Genomic DNA, 23,353 nt, shown 5'->3' with positions numbered 1-23,353 from the left:
ATTCATGCCATTTGTGGGCCATGTAGAGTCTAAGTAGAGGGAAGACTTAGAACCACATTTTCTTCCTTTTATAATTATAAATAGATTTAAAGTTAATATTGTCACCTGTTCACATAGTATGTGATTCAAATGAATATAGAAAGTACATATAAATACCTGGAGGAAGAATATTAGAGATTGAGAAAAGTGCAAGTGCAGTTCTTGTGAAGGCAACAGGCTCAGCACGATTGACAAATAGCCAGAAAGTAAGAGTGGCTAAAGTACTGTAAACATCGGAAGGGCAGCAGAAAATGAGGCAGGTGAGGTAGTCAGGTATTAGATGACATATAGTCCTGAAAGTCATGATAAAGTTTTGACTTATATATCCTAAGTGTGATGGGAAGTGAGTAGCACCTAAAATGTCCTTGAAAATGCTATTTAAGTAAAAGTGCTTATTTAAATTGTACCTTATGTTTTGTACAATATTCAAAAAGTGAGAATTGTTAACAGAAGTTATGACTTCATTTGGAACTTAAATTACTTTATAAGACCCAGGCTTTCCTATTTCTAAAACATATATAAGATGACATATTAGGAAAAGCAATGTAATGATTACAAATGACATAATCCGATATAAGATTCTAGACAGAATTCTATTTTGAGATTTCTGTATGTGTGATCTATATATCAAAGAGTACATAAAACACGTATGTGCAGTTTCATGAATAATTACAGCATGAACTCGCATAACCATCACATAGAAATAGAATATTACCAGCACCCCAGGAACCCTTGCTATATGACTTTTTAAAAAAGAGCTTATCTAGTACTATAATCTGTGATAATTATCCACTTAAATGTCAACCGAGATCATGTGACCAATCTTTTTATGGGCAAAAGAAATGTTCCCTTAAGTCCATATTTAATTTCAATATGGAAATTGAGTATGTATCCACTTGAAATCTGTTCACATTCCAGGATAGAGATGTTCTATCTCTAAGGCACTAATTTTTAATTTTAAACAAAAGATATATCAAGCGAATGAAAAAACCCCCAGACCTATATAGAGCTTGAAGAAAACACATACATCTTCATATATTTTTGTGAAAGCAAACCTAGTAGTGATAGCTTTAAGATTAAAAGCACCTGATTAAAGTAAAATAAAAGTCATTCAAAAGTTTAAGATCTCATTATAGGTTTCATTACAACAAATTAGGTAAAATGAGGAGACTTCTTTGTTTCTCTGTAGTTTCTAGTACATGCTTAGCACTCAAATATTAAATAGTAAATATGAATCAGGCTAATCACAGCATATCTAAAATATATTTTATTAAATTTAAACCTATTTAATATTTTATATTATAAAAACTTGACATGTCACTGATTCATGACCTTTTATAATATTAAAAATTAAACCTATGAAATCTAGATTTCTATATCTTTATTTTTCTCAGCTCAAGTTTAATAAAACTACAGAAGACCAAAAGTGATACCCTACTACTATACACATCAGTTTGCCTGCCCCATAATACAGCTCAGGCCATTCCCTCCAGAGGAAGAAAGGCTGGCTTCCCCAACCGCTGCAGGAAAGGCCTGTCCTGTCCCACACCACATCTGGGCTGAGTGTAAGATCTTGTGTTTTAAGCATGACAATAGTACAAAAGAGGTTTTGTTCTCATGGCCATCTACTTCAGCCTGGCCCTAAAATGGCCCAGTGCTCACTTCTGCTTAGAGAAATATCCTTTGCTTTTCTGGACATCAGGCTTGATGGTATCACTGCCAGGCTTCCAGCCAGCTGGGCACACTTTCCCATGTTTGTCAGTAAACTGGAAAGCCTGATCTAGTCTCAGTGTCTCATCCACAGAACGGTCAACAGGAAGGTCATTTATGGTGATCTGTCGAAGGATACCTTTATCATCAATAATAAAAAGGCCCCTGAATGAGATGCCTCTATCGGCCTTTAAGACCCCATAGTCCTGAGCAATGGTGCGCTTGGGGTTTGGTGTCAAGGGAATGTTCATGGGTCCTAGTCCTCCTTGTTTCTTGGGTGTGTTGATCCATGCCAGGTTTCAGAAGTGCGAATCCACAGAAGCACGAATCACTTGGTAGTTGAGTTTCTTAAATTCTTCTGCCCTATCATTGAAAGCAATGATCTCCGTGGGGCACACAAAGGTGAAGTCAAGAGGGTAAAAGAAGAACACAGCATATTTTCCTTTGTAGTCAGATAGGCTGATATCTTTGAACTGACCATCTGGCATTACAGAAGTTGCTTTGAACTGGGAGGCACCGTGCCCAATTTTGGCATTTCCTGAAGACATATTGCTATCAGCAGTTCTCACAGACAAACTACAGAGGACAGTCAGGAAGGAGACACGCCTAGATTTTTGTATCTTTTAAATGAATATTTTAGAAATAAACTACCAGAGAATAAGAAATATGTGTGGTCAAAATTAAACTAACAATATTTTAGAATAAAGAATTTCATATTAAAATTAGGTTACTCTCTAATGGAAAATTCTAAAAACCTTTTGCAAATGCATTTAAAATAGTAAAGAGGATGAAATATAATAAATAAAAGCAAGCTATAAAGACACAGGAAATGTGGAAAAACTAAACGGATAACATGGATAAAAATAACATTCAGAAGTATCACTCTTAAATTGTAGTGTAGCATTACCTGAATTATGTGCCCTTTAATTTATGCACATGATGGATAGCTTGTTAAGGGGCTATACCATTATAATTGATAGTGGCTGAAGGCAGTCAGGCCATAATTTCTATTTAATGGATGGGATAGTAAGAGAACAAAGTCTGCAGTAGCATTTTAAAATAACTGCCTATAAAGTTTACATTTATGTCCAAAGTGTTACCTATATTCTAGTCTTTTCTACGTTGAATTCTTTAAGAAAAAAGAGAAAAATCAGCTGCAGCAAGATCCACATATTATTAAATCAAAATTCTGATTTAACCAATAACTAGAAAAATCTCACAATAAATGGAAAAGAATTTTCAACTAACCATCTGATGGTCCATTTTTGTTCTCTTGTTCTTTAGAGCTTGTGGGAGAAGCAAATGGGCTAATTTGACAGGTTCCAGTTGTTGGAGAATAGGCTGTAACACTTATCTTCCTTGTGATTTTTGAAGAATCAAATGACTAGAAATAAATATTAATTTGGGACAAAAATACTTATGTTTAGTTACAGATCTTTGGAAATACATTTGAAAAACTCACAAAATTCAAACTAATACTCTTTTCCTTGATCTTTCTTTTCGGATTTTAAATATACACAATTATTATCTTCAAAGTGAACACTGTTATTTCAAGGTATGTACATTTTCCTGGTCTCCATACTGATTAGGGCATCTCAATTTGATTTTATGAAATTTTAACATTAAATGGTTACTACATTCTGAGATGGTATTTCCAAACAAGTAGAGATAGCTGACTCTCCCAATTACATCCTGACATTTGTTGTTAGCTGAACGTGAAGTATAATTATGGGCCTAGACCAGAGAAAATCTCAGAAGTGTCTCTTAGTAAGACCCACAGGGAAACCCTAGGAAGGATCAGTGGTGTCCTTAACCTTCACAAAGTTGCTCTGACACAGTATCTTAATGATAAAACAAAAAGAATGTTCAAACAATTGAGTATGGCATTTAAGGCCTTTGAGAATTTGATCTATTCTACACAAATCCTCTCTGCAGCTTCCTCCTCTGTGTTCCCATAGACCTTGTTCATACCTCTTACTGGAGTTAGTAAATTCTAATAATTTATTACATTTCTGTATACCCCATTAGTATTTAAGTTTCTGAAAATACATATTACTTCATCCTTGTACTATAGAACTCAAAAATGTACGATGAATGAATGATTTAAAAGAAACAGCCCAGTAAACTTAGCCAGGCCACTCTATTCAGAATACACTCATTTGGGGCTTCCCTGGTGGCGCAGTGGTTGAGGGTCCACCTGCCGATGCAGGGAACATGGGTTCGTGCCCCGGTCCGGGAAGATCCCACATGCCGTGGAGCGGCTGGGCCCGTGAGCCATGGCCACTGAGCCTGCACATTCAGAGCCTGTGCTCCGCAACGGGAGAGGCCTGATACCGCAAAAAAAAAAAAAAAAAAAAAAAAAAAAAGAATATACTCATTTGTTCACTGGTTCATTCATCTATTATTAACTGACGCCTTTAGTCCCAGTCACTTAGGTTATGCACATTTGGGTCTCAGCTAATCTTTCTTTGGTTTGGGGCCTCATTCATAATCCACTTCCTCCAAACACCCATTATCACACTATTAATTGCTTGCTCTTCTGAATTCTTTTTAAACGTATTTTCTATAATGCTTACTAATCACCCAGCATTTGCTAACTAATGTGTATAGAGGAAGAGAACAAATTGCTCTGGCCTCATAAACAGCAGAGGACAGGTCTAAAGGTAGTATGCTTGTTACAGAAATTCAGAGAAGAGGGAAAACCAAAGTGGGCTGCAGTAATCTCACAGAAGGATTCTTGTGAAGAGGAAGGGTGAGGCTTAGATAACTGAAAATAAAAGGTATGAAAAACCTGAAATCTAGAGGTGAAACAGACAGCACAGGGTGGATTTAGGGATAAAGGAAAGGTCTGAAGGTTCATGATATGTTGCCAACACTGTAGAATTAAACTTTAGCTTGGCTGCTGACTTGAAATAGTTATATAATTCTCCATTGTCACCTATTCTTTATTTTCAAGACACCATGGCAGAAATAGTGGCTATGTCACCTTTTTAAATAATCTTGGTATTAGTTCCAGAATCTATAGCATCAATTTTTTTTTTTTACAGGTAAGATTTTAAATGATAGATACTTCTTTGTATTGGGGGAAAAAAGGCATTATATTTTTTATTTTATGTATCCACAGTAGCCACAAATATAACCAATATTTAAAAAAAATCAAACTACAATATCAAGTTATAGCTTCAAAGTAATCTTTTTTGTAAGGTGAAAGGGTTTTAAGTCTCTTTAACAGGTGGTTATTATTACCTCTCCATCTTGAGTTTTCAGCTGTTTATAAGTATTCAGTCATAAACTATGACATTTATCCAATCCAACCCCACTTTTCTAAGAATTTATTGCCCAGAAATATTTCACTGTGTATGTACAAGAAATGAAAGTCACTACCCTAATGTACATTTATGTCAATCTGTTTTCCTATTTTCACCAAAAATTATTTTTCCAATTGCCAAATATCTAAATATTGCAACTGCAGATCATACATTTCTCCTTGAAAACAATTTTCTAGCTTTTGTAAAATAAGTCTTGGTGTGTGTGTGCGCACGCGCGTGTGTGTGTGTATATATATATATGTGTGTGTATATATATATATTTTTCCCCCTCACCTTAAAAATACTGTCTTCTCTTTTGCTTTCTTTCTTTCTTTTTTTTTTTTTTGGTTATCTGTGTTGATTAAAAAGGAAAATATATGTCTACAATCGTAATGTACTTAGAGGGAAAAAAGAAAATCTACCTTTCCCTACCATCCCACTAAATATTCTTCAGTAAATAATGCATTTTTATATGTCTGCCTACTGATACACACAAATGCATAGTCTTACTTCTTTAAGTTCTTTTTCTCTCAAAGTTTAACCAAGGTCCTCTAATTTTTAAACTCTGAAGATGCTTAAAAGTGATCCTAGAATCCTAAGAATTTCCATTCTGCCAACACCCAAACGTTGAAGGACTTGGTCTTCTTATTAGTCTCCTACAAAAGGAAGAGTTAAGAAGACTGGGATTTGAGAGAAGACTGAGCTACTAATTGAGAAGTCTGGAACTCTTTCCATTCAGCAATGATGAGTGCTACCTACCAGGTCCTTTAGAAAAATAGAGGAAGAAAAAGTAAGAAGAACAGATTTGGCTAGAGAAGGGAAAGAATTCAGGATGCAAACAAAATATAAGGATATAGAAATCAGATAAGTCACAACTACTTTCTATAATAATTTACAACTGCTTGTAATATTTATTGACAACATTATTTAATACCACACTAAAAAAAAAAAAAAGATTCTGTCTAGGATTAGTCCAAATGCCACTGTACTTTCTGTAAGGTCAAACCTTGTACATTAGCAAAACTAAAATTTGGTCATTGATTTTTCTGCCCAGAAAAAAAGAAATGAATGTTCTCTCCAGAATTTCAAATATATATGACATTCTCCTTCAATATGTTTCACAAACTGTAGCTTGCTTCATCACCTTGTTTAAAGCATATTCTACCAAAAAGGTACCTGTATTTTATATATTTTTACCTATTATAGTCTAGAAAGTACTAACTAAGGGTTCTTTCAGGATGAAATGTGGGATATAATGGATCTGCTATTATTATTATGAACTACTAGACTATGCTATCACTGAAATATTTAAAAATACAGGTACTGTAGGTATTTGGACAACCAGAAGCAAAAGAAAAATTAGGGTAGCTAAAGGGAGACAATTCTTTATAATCTTATACTGGTTAATTAGGTTATTGGAATGTTTCACCTAAGGCAGTATTATACATCACTAGTACTTATTATAGAATTTACATTAGAAAATTTTAAATACTAGCTGTCTCAGGGATTTTTCACGATTTGGGCCTAGGGTTCCTAGAAGAGTCCTAAATATCAACTAACTTTTTATCAGTTGCCACAATTATCACCCTTAATGACTCTAATAATATTTAGGTTTTGTTATTTCTAATGGTAGTTATAGAGAACAAAAGCATTTTGCACTTACCCCGTGATCTTACAGGGACATCAGGGAAAGGATATAACCAATATATTAGATCTGTGCTGATGACAATGTTCTATTTCTTGATTGGGTGCTTGATACCCAGGGATATACATTTGCTAAAACTCATTGAACTGTACACTCAAGATCTGTGAATTTCACAATCTATAAATTTTACTTTGATAAAAATATTTTAAAAGGAAAAATAAAACATTGGCTAAAAAGTTGATACACTGGTGTTTCTATTTGTGCACACTACTGTTCCACAATTTTAAGACATTAAAATATTAATTTTAATATTAAAGACATGACCATTTTGTTACTCTCTTGCACTGTAGTCTTCAATAAGTTTTTAAAGATATATTTTCATGGCTATTATCATTCCTTCATATGTCCTCCTATTTTTTCAGAATAGAAAGTGAATCCTACCTCAAATATATTTTTGTTTATTGAAGTATGATTTACTTACAATAAAATACACAGATCTTAAGTTGTCTGGCTTGCTGAGTTCTGATAACTGTATATATACACTGATGCCACCACCACCCAAGATGAAGAACATTTCTGTCATCCCAGAAGATTCCCTTGTACCCATTTCCACTCAATTCCCACTCTGCAGCCCAGAAGCAACCACTTTCTAATTCCTATAACCATAGCTATTTTTGCCTATTCTTGAACTTCATATAAATTAAATACATAACTCTTGTGTTTGGCTTCTTCTTTTCAATGTGTTTTTGAGATCATCTATGTTGTTGTGAGTGGTAAGATTGTGTTCCTTTTAATTTTACTATTCCTTTGTATAAATGTACCAGAATTTGTTTTTCTAATCTCCTGTTGAAGGACATTTGGGTTATTTCCAGTTTGGGGCTATTATGAATTAAGGGGCTAAAGAACATTTTTGTATATGTCTTTTGTGGATATATGATTTTATTTATTTGGGAAGCCCAGGAATGGAATTGTCAGACCATAGGATGGATATAGATTTATTTTCTATATATAAAATAAAGGCTAAATAGTTCTCTAAAGTGTTTGTATCATTTTAAATTACGATCAATAAATGAGAGTTCCAAATGCTGCACATCCTCACCAACATTTAGGTTGTTTTAGACATTCCAGGGTTGATTTTTAGAGCCATTCTGTTTTGTTGTTGTTATTTAGCTATTCAAGTGAGTGGGAATGGTATTCCTTTGTGGTTTTAATTTGTATTTCCAATGACTAATGATGTTGAACATTTTTTCATGTGCTAATTTTCCATTTAAACATTTTATTTGTCTTAGATTTATAAAGCTGGACAGTTGCTGATTTGGTGATCGTTAGGTCACTCAGACTATGTAAATACAATGTATTGATCTTTCTAAATGTTCTTCTGGGTTTTTAATTGTTTACAAATTTCTTTTTGTATTGAAAGCAAAAAAGACAAAGTATCTTTCAGAGGACTGTATACCAGCCAAAGGGATCTGGAATATCATCTTAGGGCCACTCTTCTTAAAGTGGGAAATCCTGTTATTAGTGACAACATGGATGAACCTGGAGGACATTATGCTGAGTGAAATAAGACAGAGACAGAAAGACAAACACTGCATGGTATCACTTAATAGGGGAAAAAAATAAAGTCCAACTCACAGAAATAGAGAGTAAAAAAGTGGTTGTTAGTGGCTGGGGGACGGGGGAAATAAAAAGAGGTTGATAAAGGGTACAAACTTTCAGTTATAAGATGAATACATCTGAGAATCTAATGTATAACATGGTGACTATAACTGATAACACTGTATCGTACAGTAACTGAAATTTGCTAAAAGGGTAGAACTTAAACGTTCTCACCAAAAAAGAAAAAGAAAAAAAGAAAAATTTGAAGTGATGGATGCATTAATTAATTTGATGGGAGGAATCCTTTTACGATGTGTGTATGTGTGTGTGTGTGTGTGTGTGTGTGTGTGTGTGTGTGTGTGTATTCACAATATATACATCAAATCATCACATTGTACATTTTAAATATCTTATATTTTGGTCAATTATAACTCAATAAAGCTGAAAAAAAGGGAAAGACTTAGATCATCCTTTTTTTTTTTTGTTCTCCTTTCCCTATTTCCTATTTTAGACCAGATCTTCTGTCCTAAAAACTTGACTCCTACACTACACAGACATACTCATTAGATTCTTGAGTGTCTCCATAACTCCTGAATGATTTGTATAAAAAAACCTGAAGAAGTTAGGAAGATGTCATCCCTTGTGCCAAACCTTGTGAGTCGAGACTATTCCTTGATAAGATTCATGCAAAACACTTACACTGGCATATGGATGGACCAAACCTACTTAATCTCCTATTACAGATTGAGAGAAGCAATGGGGGGCTTTCATGTAGAAAGACGGGGTAGGAAACCAAAAGAGGGAAGATGAATGTATATATCCAAGTCACTCGGGAGCTTTTATGCAGATGCAAAAAATTTAAGTCAAAACTTATGTTTAATAGGAGATGGACAAATGTAACTCCATGTTTACTACTAGAAACCAAAGCTTTGTGCTAACTGTTGAATTTATAAGGAGGGAAAGATAGCATGAACCTGTTTGTTCTTTCCCTGATACCCTCCTCTCATTCCTGAACTACAGAAGACTGAGCTCCCTTGGGCTTTGGTGAATCTATCACCAGTGTGTGTTTATGGTTTTAATGGATACTTGCTTCCCTTTCTGCTATACTTTTGCTATATACTTCTGCTATATGCTGATCCTTTCCCCTTCCTCTTCTTTTCTCCAAGAAAACACAATGAATAAAGACTTACTGATACTGAAAAAAAGAAGATATAACAATTATAAACACACACACACACACATCTAACAAGACAGCCCCAAAATACAAGGAGCAAAAACAGGCAGAATTGAGGGAAAAAATAGAAAATTCAACCATAATAGTTGGAAACTTCAGTGTCCCACTTTCAACAATGGATAGACCAACTAGACAGAAAATCAGCAAGGAAACAGAAGACTTGAACAACACTATATACCAATAAGACCTAATAGACATCTATCGAACCCTCCACCCAACGAAAGCAGAATACACATTCTTTTCAAGTGCATATGTAACATTAGCCAGGATAGAAGGTATGTTAGGCCATAAAACAAATCTCAGTAAATTTAAAAAGATTTGGATCATGTAAAGAATGTTTTCTAATCACAATGGAATAAAATCAGAAATTAAAGAAAGAAGGACATTTGGAAAATACAAAAATACATGGAAATTAACAAACTCCTAGATAACCAATCAAAAGGGAAATTAGAAATACACTGAGGAGAATGAAAATGAAACACAACACATGTAAAAACTTACGGGATGAAGAGAAAGCAGTACTCAGAGAGAAAGTTAAACACTTACATTAAGAAAGAAGAAAGCTCTCAAATCAATAACTTATCCTTCCACCTTAAGAAACAAGAGCAAACTAAAACCAAAGGAAGCAGAAGGAAAGAAATAATAAATACTAATATTAAAGAGAAAACAAATGAAATGTAAAATAAGAAAATAGAGAAGATCAATGAATCTAAAAGTTGCTTCTTTGAAAAGAAAATTGACAAACCTTTATCTAGACTGACTAAGAAAGAAATGAGAATCAAATTACTAAAATCAGGAATGGGGGGCGGATATTACAGCTGACCTTGGAGAAATAAAAGGTATTATAAGGGGATACTATGAACAACTGTATGCCAACAAATTAGATAATCTAGATGAAATGGACAAATTCCCCAAAATACACAGCCTACCAGGACTGAATCATGAAGAAATGGAAAATTGGAATGCATCAATAGCAAGTAAAGAGATTAGATCAATTCAGAAAACTTGTCAAAAAGAAAAGTGTGGGACTGGAGAGCTTCACTGGTGAATCCTACCAACATTTAAAGAAGAATTGACACCAATTCTTCTCAGACTCTATCAAAAACAGGGAACACTTCCTAACGCATTCTATGAGACCACATTACTCTGATACCAGAACCAGACAAACACCTTAAAAGAAAACTACAGACTAATCTCCCTTATGAATACAGATGCAAAAATCCTCAACATTCCTGCAAACTGAAACCAGAGAAAAATAAGAATTATATATTGCAACCAAGTGGGATTTATCCTGTGAAAGCAAGGTTGGTTCAATATACAAAAACCAATCAATATAATACATCATATTAATAGAATAAAGGAAAAAAACCCACACGATCATCTCAATAGATGCAAAAAAGCATTTGACAAAAATACAATTCTTTCATAATAAAAAATAATCATCAAACTAGGAATAGAAGGGAAGTGTCTCAATCTGACAGAGGGCATTTAGGAAAAACTCACAGCTAGCATCATATTTAATGGTAAAAGACTGGATGCTTTCCCCCTAAGACCAGGAACAAGGCAATGATATCTGTTCTTGCCACTCTACTCAACATTGTTCTGGAGGTTCAAGCCAGGGCAATAAGCAAGAATAAGAAAAAAATGCATCCGATGGGAAAGAAAAATGACATGATCTGATATATAGAATACCCTAAAAAATCTATAAGAAAGTATTAGAGCTAATACACGAGTTCAGCAAAGTTACACAATACATGATCAATATACAAAAATTAGCTGTGTATCTATACACTAGCAATGACTGATCTAAAGGGAAATTATAAAAACATTTACAGGGCTTCCCTGGTGGCACAGTGGTTGAGAGTCCGCCTGCCGATGCAGGGGACACGGGTTCGTGCCCCGGTCCGGGAAGATCCCACATGCCGCGGAGCGGCTAGGCCCGTGAGCCATAGCCGCTGAGCCTATGCGTCCGGAGCTTGTGCTCCGCAACGGGAGAGGCCACAAGAGTGAGAGGCCCACGTACCACACACAAAAAAACAAAAAACCATTTACATTATCACCAAAAAGAATAAAACACTGAGGAATAAATATAACCCAAAAGTATAAGACTTGTATACTGAAAACTACAAAACATTGTTGAAAAAAATTAAAGAAAATCAAAATAAATAGAAATAGATCCTGTGTTCATGGTTCAGAAGAATTACTAACTTTAAAATGGCAGATTCAGTGTAATTCCTATCAAAAGTATAAATTTTTCTTTTTCAGAAATGAGAAGGTGACCCTAAAATTCACCAGGAATTGCAAGGCATATGGAACAACAGAAGCAATCTTGAAAAAGAACAAAGTTGGAGGACTCACACTTCCTAATTTCAAATTTATAGTAATTAAAAACTTTCTTTTTGAAAACTTATAGTAATCAACACAGCATGGTAGTGGCATAAGTTCAGATCTACAACCAAATGGAATAGATTTGACAGTCCAGAAATAAATCCATGAATTTATAATCAACTGATCTTCAACAAGGGTTCTAAGGCCATTCAATGGGGGAAATAATAGCTTTTCAACAATGCTAGGACAAATGAATATCCACATGCCCCTAACCTCATACCATGTTCAAAAATGAACTCAATAAGGTCTTAAATGTAATGTAAGTGCTAAAACTATAAAACTCTTAGAAAGAAACATAGTGAAAGTTTGCATTACCATAGACTGCACAACAGTTTCTTAGATATGACACCAAAAGCACAAGCAATCAAAGAAAAAGTAAATTGGACTTCATCAAAATTTAAAACTTTTGTGTATCAAAGGATACTATCAAGAAAGTGAAAAGACAACACACAGAATTGATGAAAGTATATGCAAATCATATATCTGACAAGGTAACAGTATAAAGAATTCTTACAATTCAACAGTAAAAAGACAACCCAATTAAAATATGGGCAAAAGCTGTGAACAGATATTTCTCCAAAAAAAATATACAGATGGCCAATAAGTACATGGAAAGATGTTCAACATCATCAGGGAAATGAAAATTAAAACCACAATAAGATAGCACTTCACACCCAGTAGGGTGGCTAGAATCAAAAATTCAGAAAATAACAAGTGTTGTTGAGGATGTGGAGAAAGTGGAACTCTCATACACTGATAGTGGGAATGTAAAATGGTGTAGCTGCTGTAGAAAAGAGTTTGGCAATTTTGCAAAAAGTTAGAATTACCGTATGACCCACCAATTCCACCCCTAGGTATGTAATCAAGAAAACTGAAAACATGTTCATACAAAACATTGTACAAGAATGTTATATACAATATTATTCATAATAGTTAAAAAGTGGAAACAACCCAAATGTCCTTCAGCTGAGGAATGGATAAACAGAAGGTGATATACCCATACAAAAGAATATGATTCAGCCATAAAAAGGAATAAAGTACTGTTACATGTGACAACATGGATAAACCCTGAAAATGTTATGCTAAATGAAAGAAGTCAGTCACATATTGTATCATTCCATTTATATAATATGTACAGAATAGGCAAATCCATAAGGACAGCAAATAAATTATTAGTTGCCAGGGACTGGGGGGGTAGGGAGGAGGAAATTGAGACTAACTGCTAATAGGTATGGATTTCTTTTTGGGGTGATGGAAATGTTCTAAAATCAGATAGTGGTGATGGCTGCACAATGTAATGAGTATGTAATAAACCACGGGTGTATACTTTAAAATTATGAATTTTATATTACATGAATTATATCTCAATAAAAAACGCTAAAACTAAAAAAAGAGAACTGAACTGTCAAAAAGTATATGAGATAATTGGGAATTTGAACAAAGATGTCCATTTGATGATTAAGGAATTAATTCTGAGAGATATAATACTTTTTTTAAAAAAAAATTTATTTATTTATTTATTTATTTATTTTTGGCTGTGTTGGGTCTTCGTTTCCGTGTGTGGGCTTTCTCTAGTTGAGGCGAGCGGGGGCCACTCTTCATCACGGTGTGCAGGACTCTCACTGTCGCGGCCTCTCTTGTTGCGGAGCACAAACTCCAGATGCACAGGCTCAGTAGTTGTGGCTCACGGGCCTAGTTGCTCCGTGGCATGTGGGATCTTCCCAGACCAGGGCTCAAACCCATGTCCCCTGCATTGGCAGGCAGATTCTCAACCACTGCGCCACCAGGGAAGCCCTGATAATACTATTATAGTTTTTTTAAAGTCTATCTTTTAGAAATAATTACTGAAGTATTTAGGATGATATGGATGATGTTTGAGATTTGCTTCAAATCATTTAGTATGGGGGATACTGAAGTATGCGTGGGAATATAAATGAAATAAGATTAGACTTGTGTTGATAATTACTGAAGCTGGGTAATGGGCAGTGCATTCTCCATAATCAAAATTCTCCAAAATCAAAAGGTAAAAAAAAAAGGAATCAATATTTGATAACTGTAGTGAAATAAGGAATCTATAAAATAATCATCAAGGCATTTAAAAAAAATCAGGAGAAAGATTGACGGAGAATTTTATTATGGGTGGATCAGGCTGGTAAAACCAAGACCATTTTGTGCCTCCTGAGGTGATGAGACAGGAACTACACAGACTACCTATGAGGCATTCTTATCAAAATATGAACCACAATCTAACCAAGCCTCTAGTTTTAACTATGAGTTTTATAGGAAATATGAAGATTAGAGAAATCACTTAAAGGACACCACAAGAAAACAATCAACCAAATCTAGAATGTGAAATATGGAAAAAATATTTCAGTTTTTTCCAAAAAATAAATTACAAGAAAAAGAGTGAGATTTTAAAAGATTTAAAAGGAGTTGGGGGAAAAAAAATCTCAAGGTTCTTAAGAACCACTACAATGTGTAAACCTTGTTTGGATCCTGATTTTAATAAGCCAACTGTAAAAGGACATTTTGAAGCAACTATAGAAATGTGAATATAAACTGGGTGAAAGATATTATTGGGACTTCCCTGGTGGTGCAGTGGTAAAGACTCTGTGCTCCCAATGCAGGGGGCCTGGGTTCGATCCTGGCCGGGGAACTAGATCCCACACGTATGTCGCAACTAAGAGTTTGCATGCCACAACTAAGGAGCCCATGCACTGCAACTAAGGAGCCCATGAGCCACAACTAAGACCTGGCACAACCAAATAAATAAATAATAATTTTAAAAAGATTTTATTAAGGAATTACTTCTTATTTTGTAAGGTATGATAATGGCTCTATAGTTATGAAAGAAGTCATTATCTGTTAGAAATGCATACTGAAGAATATTCTGATGAAATAACATGTCTGGGATTTGCTAAATTCCAGGAAAAAAAATACAGATACATACACACATATATACATTAATATATGTGTACATATATATATAAATAGATGAAGCAAAATGTTAATAATTTTTGAAGCTGGGTGATGGTTACATGGTAGTTCACAGTATTATTGTCTCTACTTTTGTGTATGTTTGAAAGTTTCCATAATAAAAAGGTAAGGAAGGAAGGGAAGAAGAGGGAGGGAGGGGGAGAAAAAGGAGCCGATGAGCCAAATCAATAAGTAAGCCTACAGAATATGAGCTATAATATTTCCTAATGCCCTGAAGTCCCAAGTTCTTTCTAATTTCAGGAGTCAGTAAAAGCCTTATCTCAGAGAGATAAGGTTAGGCCATGGGAATAATCAGACTTAGAACTATCCTACTAATGGTAAGGGAATAATTTCGACTGAGTATGTATGTCCAAATCAGCAAACCTCCCCCAAACCTGCACTGCATTCATTCTAGCAGCATGCCTATTGAGTTGGCCTTGGTAGGAAGTATGCTCCTTCCCTTCCCAATCTGCAGCATCTGCTTCTCCCATTCCTTCTCTGAAGTAGCCTGAAAGAGATTAGGTCAAGCTGGCTAGGTATATAACCAGGTAGCCAGCTGTCCCTATAAATTCATCTGGACTGCCATTGGCAACAGTTTGTAATAAATAATTCAACTTTGTTTCTGAAAATTCATCTAGAAACAGTGTTTGGAGGGCAATAACTTCAGCAACCCCAATATTGCAGGTAATGATAAATCAAAACCTTCATCACTCATTACCCCCCAACAATTTGAGAGGTTCAGCAAGTAGTGGTACTCATAGTATATACTCTATATATATTAAAGGAAGATAACAGGGAATGATCCATACCTCTGTTTTCCCTATTAGGGGAATCATAAGGAAAATTACTTTTGCAGACTTGCCCTAACATCATGGAGCATTAATCTCCATGAAGGTCTGTAGCCACATTGGGAACACTGGGATTTGGTAGTTCTAATTATTGCTGGGAGAGAAAACACCAGTTGTTTAGAATGAACAGGCTCCACTTCAACCAACTGGCATATAAAAGCCATCTCCTTTCCTTGGACACCAGAGCCTTCTTCCTTCAGCATCATATGGGTAAGGCAAAATGACCACAAAGTTACTACTAGTTCCTCTATAGCTTCACAGCAATTAGGTGCTCTTAGAGTTATAGGTAATTTTCCTTTGTATGGACTAAGGCAGCCTCAGTGGGATCACTGGCATGTAGGCAGATTCTTGGGAACCAGGCTGCTTCAGGGCTTAGCTGTTACTGGAATGGATAGAAGCATAAATGTAGCTAAAGAGAGAAGCCTAGATTTAGCACCAGAGCCAAAGCTATCAGATCTAAGAGCTGCAAACAAATTATGAGGCAAGATACAAAAGCTGAAAATATCAGAAATAATAATAAATATTAGAAATAGGTTAGAAAACAGAAATGTTGAAGGCCCAGGCTAGGATGCTAGGAACCTGCATTTAGCAGTTGGTGGCCATGTGGTACCAAGCTAAGTCAACTGGTTTAAAGGTACAGAATTGGGCCAAACATAACAATGTATTTTTCTAATACAGGATATTAGCTGTGTCACTGGCTACCTTGACACATCCTAATCTGGAGAAAAAATGGATAGAAAGCTTGCCATGATGACAACTGTACTTTATGAAAAGGATGAATTCCTAAATGGCCATTCTCTTCCATTCAAATGATGTTACCACCTCCCAAAGAACAGTTTTGGGGCAGGAAAGAACAGTATTTCATTTTCAAGCTGGACTACCCATCTACCAAAATACCATTCTGACCAAAGAAACAGATGCAAAATTACAGTCACAGCTGCATTCTGTACATAACAAGTTGGATAATAGTGTTCTAAATTGCTAATTACACTGCTAATGATTTTTTTAGTGGCATTGCAGTATTCTGCCACCTTTGTTTAAATTTTTAAAAAAAGCATCTAGGAATTTTTAAAAATGGTAAATTGTTAAATACCAGTGAGTCTTCTGAAGAGAAATTCCATATAAAACCCATTTCTTGAAATGGCATTCTCATATGGGATCTCACATAGGAGCCCATTTACTGACTAGCTATTTGTTTTAATTTACTTTCTCACCAATTTACTTGCATTTAAGATTACTAAGGCCATAAGTATCCCAGTATTAGTGTCTGTATCTAGATCCAATATTGGTAATGAAAAGATAATAAACTAGCATATGTCATGATATGCTGGTATTGGTAATGTGCTATGATGAGATTTACAAAAAGTAATAGCAACAGTACAATTTTATTCTTGTTGTGACAACCACAGTGAAATTTATTACAGTGTTAGTATTTAATTGTTTATTCATGCCAGCGTAGCTGAGGGGGTAATTACCTTTTTGATATAAAAATGTTGTTAATGCTTTTATTTCATTTTAGCAGATTAGAGAATGCAGATTAAAGCACTGCCACTGTTCCATCTTTATTTATCTGCATTTAAGTGGCAGAGCATTTTTTTTCTACAAATAGTGAATTAATTTCTACTAAATTATTTCATTAAGGCTTCAAATAATTTGCTCTTTAAATAAAAACCTCAAGCTGGCCAGGAATTTCCATATATTAGATTACAAATTTTATATGTAGAAAATGGTGTACCAATAACAATTATGTCACAGTGGGTTTTTTTGATAACTTTTTACATTTAGTATAAGGGTAAATTAGCTGTTAAAAAATTAAAAACACAATCTTATTATGCAATTACAAACTCATAAGTAAATACTTACATTTGCTTTTAACAGATCATCCAATTTCAGTGATCTTTTAACACTGCAAACAAAATAGTTAAAGACATCTTAGATTTAATATGCTTTAAGTAGCCAAGTATTTAAGAGTAATCTATATAAACAAAGATTCTAAGTTACTTTCACCAACTAAAGTAGAATACCTATGAAGAAAGCAATTTTCACAATGATGAAACTGATTTTTTGATAGCATATATCAAAATGAAATCATAATTAAATATTTAGATGGATTTTTATATATGTAGTTTTATATATATGCACCATTATACAATTCAAACACTAAAGTTATATTATAAAATAATCTTAGTAAAAAATTAATATATTTGTGTGTTTTAAAATACCACTAACAAAAATTATACATAAAAGGAAAATAATTTACATACCTTCAATGGAGATGTTGAAAGTATATTATTTGCAGAAATAATACACTAGCTATTAAAATAAAAGTATGAGCAAGGTGAAAAAGTTTTGTACCTTATTCTAGCTTTAAACATGATTCAGTGCTACCAGACTATGACTTAACTGAGGAACAGATGCTCTATGTCTTTATAAGTCCCCAATCCATAAGAAACTATTTTTTGTCTCCTTCACTAAACTGATTCAGGAACATGCCAGGCTCTCTCTGTGCAAAATGTGTTCTGCTAAACTGGATGCCCAGCTGTTGGTGACAATGCTTAGAAAGGAAAGCTGAATATTTATAATACTTTATTTCGTACAGCTGTCTTCTAAAGAGCAGTCATCAACATTTTATTGAACACAGACTAAATGCTCAAAGGAGAAAAAGGTCAATATAAATTAAAACTAGTTTTCCCAGTGACAAATGCAACGTTAAAAGTACTTTCTCGATCTCTGAGAAAAAGAAATTAAGTTATTTAAAATATTAGAAAATTTGAGCATAAAGCAAACAAATTTTATTATAAAGGTTGTACTACAAAAAACAAAACAAAATTTATAGATCCTAGAAAATGACTATTCATAAATAAGTGACTACTGACTTTCAAACAAGTGACAGAAGCAGGAATAGAAGAGATGGACAATTTATAAAAATTACTCAGCAATAAATATTAAATACAAAAATTTAATCTATCTAAAATAGTTCACTTAATTTTGCTATTATATCTACATTAGCCTATCACATAACATTATTTCTTAAAATTAACTAAATTGGTTTAAAGAATTACTCATATCTTTTAGAAGTCCACTTGAAATCAATTTAATGTGAATTCTCAATGAAGCAAGAAGAGAACAGAGGTTATGAACAAAAATGGCAGCTAATCAAAAAAAGTACTATATTTAGCTTTGGAATATATATTACCCTATTCAGGTGTGTGAGATGTTTTTTGTATTTATAAAACTTCAAAAGTAGAAATCAAAAACTAGAAGTACACAGTACAGCATTTTTCAGCCTTTGTTTTTAAATGCTGTTAAGATGCAATACTACTTTTTAGAAGTAAATAACCCCCACCCCCGATATTAACCATTCAAAATATTCTTGCTTTATTAGTGATGGCTAATTCTTAGAGAAACTAAATATTTGTATTTAAAAGGTTTCCAGTTTAGGTCCTAGGTTGATCTAAGAAGCCCAAGGAGATATGTAAAAGTAAATAAGAAAGTGATCTGAGTTAGACTGTTATCTCTCACTCTAACAGTTTAGTGAGAATCTAAAAACATGATTTATTGTGGGTAATGTGGTTCTCAGATAATTCAGGCATCTAATATCCAAAAGCTGGTAATAGTTACAAGAATCATAAAGACATTTACTAGACAAGACTAGGAGAAACCTAAGAGATTACTTAGGTCATCCAATAGAGAAGAGTTTAGTGTGATTTGCCCCCTATCACACAGTTTGAGTGAGAGAAACTCAGATTTTACACCCTGTTCATAATAAATCCTTGTTGAATTGAGGGGGAGGAGCTAAAGAGGTAAAGAAAAACAAACCTACTAGAAATTTATGACCATCTATTCTTACCATTCTGGTAGAACTGGGCCCAGTGTCAAGATATCAGTTATTAAATTAAGCACCTACTAAATGCTTTTACCCTTTTTAAAAAACTCACAAACAACTGTAGCATAGATGATGCTAAGTGGATTAGGATGATGTTAACAGAAACAGAGAGAAAGAGATGGATGAAACACACAAAGGAAGGACAGGCAAAACTTGGTTAGATATGTGGGACAAATATTTTCCTAAAGTTCTTACTTATTTGCTACCAGTATTAGTTAGCAATTAAAAGTGATATATCTCTGGTAGTTCTGTAAAGTAATAGCAGCTCTTGTGGTTACTACCTTGATTTTAAAAAAATGGGCACCCCCAAATAGGCAAAGAACTCAAATTGACAGTTCTCCAAAGAAGATATACAAATGGCTGGTAAACACAAGAAACGATGCTCAACATCGCTAGTATTAGGGAAATGCAAATCAGAACCACAGACACACAAATCAGAACCACAAGATACCACTTTACAACCATCAGGATGGCTACTATCAAAAAATCCAGAAAATAAGTGTTGGCCAGGATAGAGAAACTGGAACTCTTGTCCTGTGGGACTGTAAAATGGTACAGCTGCTATGGAAATAGTTTGGCAGTTCCTCAAAAAATTAAACCTAGAATGAACATATAATCCAGTAATCCCGCTTATGAATGTATATATACCCAAAAGAACTGAAAGTAGGGACACAAACAGATATTTGTACACCCATGTTCGTAACAGCAGTATTCACAATAGCCAAAAGGTGAAAGCAATGCAAGTGTCTGTGGACAGAGGAATAAGTAATAAATTTGGTATATACACATACAAGAGAATATTATTCAGCCTTCAAAGGAAAGAAAGTCCACATGCTACAACATGGATAAACCTTGAAGACATTATGCTAAGTGAAATAAGCCAAGCAAAAAAGGACAAATACTATATAATTCCACTCAAATGAGGTGCTTAAAGCAGTCATGCACCCCAGTGTTCATTGCAGTACTATTTACAATAGCCAGGACATGGAAGCAACCTGTCCATCAACAAAGGAATGGATAAAGAAGATGTGGTACACATATACAGTGGAATATTACTCAGCCATAAAAAGGAATGAAATGGGGTCATTTGTAGAGACATGGATGGACCTAGGGACTGTCATACAGAGTGAAGTAAGTCAGAAAGGGAAAAACAAATATTGTATATTAACGCGTATACATGGAATCTGAATAAACTGGTATAGACGATCTTATTTACAAAGCAGAAATAGAGACACAGACATTTATGTATGGATACCAAGGGGGAAGCGGTGGGGGGGGTGGAATGAATTGGGAGATTGGGACTGACATATATACACTACTGATACTATGTATAAAATAGATAACTAATGAGAACCTACTGTATAGTACAGGGAACTCAGTGCTCTGTGGTGACCTAAATGAGAAGGAAATCCAAAAAAGAGGGGATATATGTATACGTATAGCTGATTCACTTTGCTGTACAGTATAAACTAACACATTGTAAAGCAACTATACTCCAATAAAAATTAAAAGTATATATATATTATAGAAAAGAAAAAAGAAAATAGAAAGATAGTTGCCAGGGGCTAGGAGGAGGGGTGAATAGGGAGTTACTGTTCAATGGATAGGAAGTTTCAGTTTTGCAAGATGAAAAAAGTTTTGGAGTTGGACGATGGTAATTGTTGTACAATGATGTGAATGTACAGTTGACCCTTGAACAACACGAATTTGAACTGCAAGGGTCCACCTATTCTCGAGTTTTTTTTTTTCAAGAAATACATACTACAGTACTACACAACCTGCAGTTGGTTGAATCCGTGGATGCGGTACCAGGGATACAGAATGCTGACTGTAAAGTTATAGGTGGACTATAACTAGAGTAAATCCCCAATTTACTCAAGGGTTACCTGAACTTAAGTGCCACAGAACTGTATACTTTAAAATGGTTAAAATGGTAAATTTTATGCTATGTATATTTCACAATTAAAAATAAATAAATAAATTTTAAATGGGCACCTACCTATTATATCCTAATTACCTCCCTCTTATGGGTAACCTTATAATCTCTATGGCAGGGGTCTCCAACCCCCAGGCCATGGACCGGTACCAGTCTGAGGCCTGTTAGGAATTGGGCTGCACAAGTGGGCAGTGGCGAGCAAGTGAGTGAAGCTTCATCTGCCGCTCCCCATCGCTTGCATTACTGCCTGAACCATCATATCCCCCCACACACACCCTCACCCTGGTCCGTGGAAAAACTGTCTTCCACGAAACCGGTTCCTGGTGCCAAAAAGGTTGGGGACCGCTGCTCTACAGGTTACTTCTCACTTTCAACTTAACCCAAATTTACACCAGTGCCCACAATTTGAATACTACAGTACCCCTAGTACACTTAGGTGTACTAGGTTTAGGTTCACTGGGATCAAAATTCTGGTTGCTACCAGCATTATTGCTAGTGAGAATTTAAGAAAGATAAAGATATGTAGTTTTATATCAACAGGAAAAGAAAAGAAAGTAACCATGTAGAATTAGCCATATTACTCTCTAAGACCATCTTCCACTATTTTATTTAGCTTACCACATAGTAGTATCCTGAATAGGATTCTGAATAGGATTCTCTATCCTGAATAGGATTCTCTAACTCATCAGAACAGAACAAGTGCATGAGTTTTAGTATGTAACATTAATAACAGCAGTTACAATATTAAAAAAACTATTTTAGAAAAAATAAACTATCATTTGATTCCTAATTAAGAACCAGGAATGACACCTCCAAGACTCATGAAGCAACATGATTTGAGGTTCCCTTAGAGGACTTTTTTTTTTTACATTAAAAAATATATTACTTAATGGATTATTATAAGGCAACCACCCTTGTAACCATCACCCAGGATCAAGAAATAGAAGTTTGCCAGCTCTCCCCCAAAACCTTCCATTTGTCCCATCTTGTTCACCCCTCCTTTCTCCCACATAAGTAACCACAATCATGACTAATAGTAATACCTCATCCCTTACAGGACTTTTAAAACATTGGATTAAATATGATTTTCAATAGAGCTGAGGGTAAGAGTGTATGTGTGTGGGGAGGAGATAAAATTAGTAAGGCATATAAGACTCAGGAGCCTTGATGTTATGCCAAAATTTTCCCCTAAGGTTGGGCAAATCACATAATCTCACTAAGCTTCATAAAGGTGATAAACAATACTGGCCTGTAAACCAGTGGTAAATTTCTGAATGGAAGATAAAAATATCACTTAGTATATCAGTGCTTCCATTTACTTCTCTCTATAATGGATATAATAATATTGCCAGCTACAACTACACAAACAGTTTTTAGAGAATTATGGAATATGCTTATGAGATGCTTAGAAATCCCTTGATGAAAGGCAATGGCCAAATTCACATCCCATGTGACTCTTTAGGTACAAATTGAGAAATCTAAAACGATACATTTTCCATTCCATGTATGGGAATGAGCAAAGAAGGGAGAAGAATCTCCTATATCCTTTTGCATTCTCCCTTTCATTCAAGCCTATGCTTTTTTGTGTTCAACATTGACAGAGGTCACATAATAATTCACTAACACAGCATAGGTAAGTGGGATTATCACTCCACTGCATGGAGAAATATGGTCACCACGTGAAAGCAACTAAATAAATGATTAATCTTGTTATTCTTCATGATAAAACTAGCCAAAACCTTAACCAGTTATTGGGCAACACGTTTATGGTGTCAAAAGTTGCT

The 23,353-nt window shown here is 34.6% G+C and overlaps 1 protein-coding gene and 1 pseudogene across 2 annotated transcripts in view; both read right to left on the bottom strand.

Moving 5' to 3' along the window:
• Nucleotides 1-23,353, bottom strand: part of ITGB3BP (integrin subunit beta 3 binding protein) — an 87,301-nt gene that overhangs the window by 48,446 nt on the left and 15,502 nt on the right. The window contains exons 2-3 of the mRNA XM_082834734.1: nucleotides 17,611-17,653; nucleotides 2,998-3,133 (exon numbers count right to left, since the gene is read on the bottom strand). Coding sequence (XP_082690860.1) covers nucleotides 2,998-3,133; nucleotides 17,611-17,653 — 179 coding nt within the window. The remainder of the gene's footprint in view (nucleotides 1-2,997; nucleotides 3,134-17,610; nucleotides 17,654-23,353) is intronic.
• On the bottom strand, nucleotides 1,698-2,297 carry LOC309958655 (peroxiredoxin-1-like; annotated as a pseudogene). The gene has a single exon. The product of its transcript is annotated as a peroxiredoxin-1-like (transcript).

The sequence above is a fragment of the Leucopleurus acutus genome (genome assembly GCF_964270905.1).
Source record: "Leucopleurus acutus genome assembly, chromosome: 2".
In the NCBI taxonomy this organism is placed as follows: domain Eukaryota; kingdom Metazoa; phylum Chordata; class Mammalia; order Artiodactyla; family Delphinidae; genus Leucopleurus; species Leucopleurus acutus.
Note: the sequence above shows the minus strand (reverse complement) of the source record. Positions and strands in the feature narration are given on the sequence as shown.